The following is a 6,580-nucleotide window of genomic DNA, read 5'->3' as shown; positions in this document are numbered from 1 at the left end:
TTCTCTCAGTAGTTTAATAGTAAAATTTACCAAACTTCCATAATTGTTTCAAAACTCACAGTACTTCTGAAAATAAAATTTACCAAACACTTAACTAATTTTCTCAACAATTGATTATTTCTATAGCATAGTTAACAACAATTATTTTAGAAGTTATAATATTCCCAAATTGGCCCATAGGCTTTTGACCTAAGTATATAGTTATATTGCTTATCAGTTCAGTCTAGTAGTAGTGTAGTCACTTAAGTGAGCTAACTCGATAATTATTTGAGAATATACAATAGTGGTTACAATAATTAGGTCTGTAATATTATACTAGGCCAAATATTTAATTCCAAATCTACTTGACTAAAAAATTAGAACTGACTTCTAGAATTATATGCTGTATATGATAGCGTTCTCAAATAATAGTTTGACCCATACCCCATTGATTTCTTTACTAAACAATCCTTTGTACCACATTGTGTAATCTTGATGGCAAATGTATGTTGTGCTTATGGTAATTCAGATGAAATAATAATTGTAATCATGAAAATATAATTAACTTAAGATTGAGATTGCAATAAAATAAATGCATATGAAGTTTAATATGTCTTACAGTTATTTTAAGGTTAACTAGATCTTATATGGGATTCAATTTAATGGAGTCAAACTACATCAATAAAATTGATCAATGAAATCATACATGATTAAGATACATTATTCAATGAATTACTATAGCTTAAATATACATAGAGCGCCCAACTTTATTTATCAACTACGAACTCAATTTAATTAATCATATAATAACTTGTATTTATATATTCTGTAAATCTATATAGTGATGACATAAATACATATAATATAATTAAAAGAACCTTATTCAAAATATTTATGTATTAAGATGTCTAAAAAATAGCTCAACTATTTTATTAATAAGAAAATGTATTTACTATAAATAAATAAACAATATATTTTAAAGAGCATATAATCCCAATAATGATCAATTAGAAAAATATCTGAAATTTATATGGAAAAGTCTTAGAAAAATATCTGAAATTTATATGGAAAAGTCCCTTCTTTTTATTTTAAAAAAATAAAAATAAAAATTATAATGAAGAGGACAATAATACCACACTCTTTTACCATAAATATTGATTGGCATATGATAAAAAAGGTATTGCCATAAATATTGATTGGCTTATGATAAAACAGTAGCATTTAATGTACTCATCGCTTCAGTATTGGATAATAATATTCAATACAATCAAAAGTAATAAATTTTTGAGTCAACATAGTAGCAACTAGTTAAATTACCCTAAATTAATTTGTAAATAATAATTTATATCGTTCTTTCCGAAAAAAAAAGTAAAATGAAATTGTTCTTATTAAGATTTAGGAGCCAACACTCTAGGTAAGAACGAAGTGGTCTCTTCATTAGTATTGAATTTAATATAATGATAAATAGCTAAGAAGTTTTGAAGTCAAGGGATTGATTTTTTTTTTTTTTTTTACTGAAGTCTGAATTTTAATTATTTTTAGGCATTAAAAATTTTTAGTTTGTTTGTATTCTATGACTTATGTCTGATTATAAGATGTTTAAGGCTAAATAAAAGGGTTAAATATTTTGACTTTTATATAAATGGAAAAATATCTTAATAGAACTTTAATATTCTCTCTTATTAATGCTCTATTAAATACAATTATTTTCTACTATACAAATTATTTTTTTTATCCATTTTCTTTGTTCTTTGCATATTCAACTATCAGCTTATTTGTTATGAATGAAAGTTTTAAATATAATAGAATTTTAGGCGAGTGTCTTGTAATAGGTCCATCTCTCCTTATATTTATAATTATTATTTCTCTAATAGTTTTTGAATATTATTTAATACATTAATTTTAGTTCAAATGATGAAACAATTCTTGGTTGGCTTACATAATTAACAAGAAAAAAATATCATATAATATATTAAAAATAACATTATAGGCATCATGTATTAATGTAAAAAATGCATGTGTTAGATATATTTTTTTATTTTTCATGCCTTATTAAGGTACACATTATCAATTTTTTTATTAATCAAATAATTTATTTATATGTGTTTAACAAATGCATTGTTAACATTTACGAAGTTATATATGTCAAAATATCATAATTGTATTTAAAAAAAAAATAACTTAACAATTATATTCAAATATTGAAAAAAGAAAAACAAATATGTCATTTATATATATGCATTCATACCTATTCAAACTTTAGCCAAATTCAAACGCATTTATATTTTAAACTAAAAAACGAACATTCCTAAGTCTCAATACATCCAACTAATTAAATTATCCTAAATTTGTAAATATAATATACTTCTTTTTTTTATATATAGAGAAGTAATGACTCAGCTAAGAACCAAGAGGATGCACTTAGCATTATTAGATTTACTATAATCTATAGCGAAGAAGAATTGAAATTTTAAGTCAAAATAGTACTACCTAATAAATTTTTTTGGTATACACCACGACGTCAAAACCCTACCTCCATTCAGTTGGATGTTATATATCAAATACACATAATTCAGTTATAGTACATTTATGACAATTTTGAATTTAATGATAAATGTATATTTGGTAGCAACCAATTGGAGGATAGAGTGCTAACATGGTTATGTAATTAGCATTGCAAAAGACTCCTCTCCTAACTACGGAGAAAGAGGATCCCTTTAACATTGAATTTAATATACTGAACAGTAAAGAACTATTAAAATTTTAAGTCAAAATAGTCCAACCGAATTAAATTATCCTAAATTCGTAAATACAATATAAATATATAGAGGAATTAGACTAGCTAAGAACCAAGCGGGTGCCCTCCTTTGATCCATAATACTTGAAGCCCGTTTGCCTTACATCTATTGATTTCTTTATGGAGGTTCAAATTCTTTCCAAGAAATTGATCAAACCCTCAATTATTTCAATTCCAAATCATCCGAAACACATGAAAGTATCATTCATTGATCAGCATGCTCCCCCAGTATACATGCCTTTCATTTTTTACTACCCAGCAAATGACAACAATAACAACAAGCCTCAAAATATTGTAACCATAAACTTGTTACAGAAATCATTATCAGAAATACTAACCCTTTATTACCCACTAGCCGGAAGATATGACAGTGAAAATGCCTTGGTAAATTGCAACGATGAAGGAGTTGAATTTATAGAGGCCAAAGTTGATGGCCAACTCTCTCGTATTCTCAATGGAGAATTTGAGACTGATCTATTAAACAAGTTTCTTCCAAATGGTTATGCTGAATCAGCAACAAGTCCTTTACTAGCAACACAAATCAACATGTTTAACTGCGGTGGATTAGCAATTGGCATTTGCATGTCGCACAGAATAGCTGATGGATTCGCCTTCTCAACATTCATCAACGCATGGGCAAAGTCATGCCGTTTAGGGTTAAATGAAGTGAGTAGCCCTAGTTTCGAATTGGGTATTTTCTTCCCAGCTGTAAGGGACTTACCGAACATCGAGGCTGCAGCAGCCCCTTTAAAATCTGGACTGAAGATTGTCACCAAGAGATTTCTATTTGATGGGAAAGCAATAACGAAGCTAAAGGCTGAAGTTGATGATCGCCAAGTCACTCGAGTTCAGATGGTAATAGCATTAATATGGAAGGCTCACATCAGTGCCCTTCGAGCAAAACGTGGCCACTTGAGGGACTTTCTGCTGATGCTTCCAATGAATTTGAGAGGGAAAACTGTTCCACGAGTATCAGAAAATTGCTATGGAAACCTCTACAAATTCACTAACCCAAGGTTTAATGCAGATGAGAGTAATATGGAGTTGCATAACTTTGTCGATTTGATTGGCAATGCATTTCGAAACCCTAGCTTGGACTCTGCAAAAACTGATGAATTTGGTGATGATGATTTCTTCTCGGCCGTGATTGATTCTTATAAAGAATATTGTGAAGAGTTAAATAAAGATGAGGCAGATGTTTGCACGTATACAAGTTGTTGTAGGTTTCCGATTTATGTAGATTTTGGCTGGGGTAAGCCCGCATGGGTGAGTGGTATACGAATGTCCTTTGAAACTGTTATACTGCTGGACAACAAAGAAGGTAACGCGATTGAAGCCTGGGTGAGCTTGGAAGAGGAGAACATGTTTCACTTTCTACAAGATCCGTATATAAGTAGAAACTGCACTTAGGGCTTGGTTGTTATTGATGTGATGTAACTTTTAAATTTTAGTATATTATGAAAAAAAAACTATAATTATGAAGTAAAATTTGATAATGTGTAGCTAATATGATTTTTAAATAATAATTTTTACAAAAATAACAAATATATTGTAGGCTTTTTATAATATACATGTGGCGTCCAATTAACGTAGTTTTCAAATTGTAGTAGATAGTATTTACTAAACACTTTAGTGCTGTACCTTTCAAGTTTTAGTTGCTTAACCTCAATACCAAACTAGTTATTAATTTCTAATGGAGATGCCAGTTGAGTTGGGAATTAATTTAAAGTGTATACAAAAGATTAAGGGGTGTTCTAATATACCTTATGTTGTTCGTAATGGATTGGATTGTAACAATAATTTTATTATAAAAAATTATTTAAAAATAATTAATGATTTAAATGCAATTCCCTTGGATTAACATTAAAAAGGATTATTTAATATGAGATATAAGCATTATTTAATAATAATAATAATAACAACGACAACTTTATTTCCTATTAATTAAGCAATATTAATTAATACCCAAAATGTTTGAATTTCTTTGGCAGTCTCAATTGTCTCCATCATATTTTCCAATTTTTATATCCTTGTTGTAGAGATTCTTGCACAAAAACACCACTTATTTTATAAAGATCACGACAAAGTTGTGATTAGCCAACCTGCCGCTAATTACAACCGTACCAATGAATAAAAGTCTTAAAATAACTTCTTTTGCCAAACAGTCACAAACTTCTCGAACAAACCTAATTGCACCTTACAAACCTTTATCATTATCTAAAAGTTATAGGAACAATATATAACCATTTTTTACGTCATCAAGAAACCCAAAACTATCATATTATTAGCAACGGTGATGGGCTGAGTCGAAACTAGACTTGGAAAATTCCTAGCCTAGCTTTCTAAATTATTTATAGAGCCCGAGTTTTCAAAAAGCCTAGCCCCTATAAATTTGGACAAACTTTTTAAGGGCTAGACTAGTTTAAGGAAACATGGTCTTGAGCCTTAGCCTAGGCTTGGGCTTGGGCTTGGCCAAGCACAACCAGATCTAACTCATTTACCATACTTAAAGAGAGGTTTTTTTCATAGAGAGGCTTATGATCTTTGTATAGGGATGTCAATTTAACCCGAACCCGGCCCGGACTCGGAAGAACCCGGATAATCCGGGCCGGGTTTAACCCGCACCGAACGAAATAAAATCCGAAATCCGGATGTGATTTTCTAAACCCGGACGTTTCCGGGTCCGGATCCGGATTTGGGTGAACCCGCAAATCCGGAACCCGGACCCGGGTGTATTTATTTTTATATTATAAATAGAAACAATTGAAAAAAAAATAGCAGCCTTGCCCTAGTTTCAGTTTCACAGCCGCGCCGCCAAAGCCAACCAAATATTTCCTCATCAAATCACCGTGAATCATGCTTTGTTCCTCATCCTCACCGCCAAAGCCCGAAGCAAATCGCCGACAGTTATCACCAAAGAAGGCAGCACAGTCGAGAAAAAGAAGAAGCATGCAAAGAAGACCAATCCTGAAGCAGCTCCATCTCGATATTGCAATCTCCAGCAAGGCCACGGGCAAGCAGTTTCATCAACGATATTTTCAAGAAGTTGGCCCAAGAACATGATTTCATTCATTTTAGGTTCTGATTATTGGAAGGGTATTTGGTTGTGATTTGATGGGAGTATGAACAAGGCAATTGCAGAACAAGTAAAGGCTATAAATGGGATCTTGAAAAAAAAAATTCTCTTTTAAGATTGTGAATTCGAGAAGCTTTGGTTGAGTGATATTGTGAATTCGAGAAGCTTTGGTTGAGTGATCTTGTTGATAATAATCTGGCTTTAGTTATTCAATTTTCATTACTTCATCGTTTACTCCTTGCAGGTTCTAGTAAGAAAAGTTTGATAAAGGATTTTTCAAAGCAACTGAGAAATTAGGTTCAAAAAACATTATCCGGGTTTAAAACCCGGAATCCGGGAACCCGGATTTTTCCGGGTTTAACCCGTACCGGACCCGCACTCAAAATATCCGGGTTTTAGCCGGGTCCGGTAAGACGAATTCTCATCCGGGTCCGGAACCGGAAAGGCCAAACCCGGACCCGGACCTGGATTTTGCCATCCCTATCTTTGTAGGATGCTTAAAGTTTAAAAACTATAGTCTTCTCATGGAAGAAGGACTCTCACTAAAAGTGAAAGATAATATTAATGAGTTTGACAACATAATTTTAAATTTTCAAAACATTGATGTTAATATGGAATATGAGAAGCAATCATCATCTTAAGTGCTTTGACTGATTCTTAAGAAAGTTTTGTCGAGTAGTCCTCTTAAGTACTTTTACCTAACTCTCATGAAAGTTTTGTTAATATTC

At 31.3% G+C, this 6,580-nt stretch overlaps 1 protein-coding gene across 1 annotated transcript; it reads left to right on the top strand.

Annotated features, from left to right (window-relative positions):
• Positions 1 to 2,968: 2,968 nt before the first annotated feature.
• LOC18033528 (acetyl-CoA-benzylalcohol acetyltransferase) lies at positions 2,969 to 4,186 on the top strand. Its single transcript, XM_024186582.1, has one exon. The coding sequence runs from the start codon at positions 2,969 to 2,971 to the stop codon at positions 4,184 to 4,186; it is 1,218 nt and encodes a 405-aa protein (XP_024042350.1).
• The last annotated feature ends 2,394 nt before the right edge of the window (positions 4,187 to 6,580 follow it).

The sequence above is a fragment of the Citrus clementina genome, unplaced genomic scaffold (assembly GCF_000493195.1).
Source record: "Citrus clementina cultivar Clemenules unplaced genomic scaffold, Citrus_clementina_v1.0 scaffold_9, whole genome shotgun sequence".
In the NCBI taxonomy this organism is placed as follows: domain Eukaryota; kingdom Viridiplantae; phylum Streptophyta; class Magnoliopsida; order Sapindales; family Rutaceae; genus Citrus; species Citrus x clementina.
The sequence above is the reverse complement of the archived record's forward strand: the minus strand, read 5'-3'. Positions and strand labels throughout refer to the sequence as shown.

Excerpts from the sequence above, each read along its gene's own strand:
- LOC18033528 (XM_024186582.1), top strand. The coding sequence starts at position 2,969 with ATGAAAGTATCATTCATTGATCAGCATGCTCCCCCAGTATACATGCCT.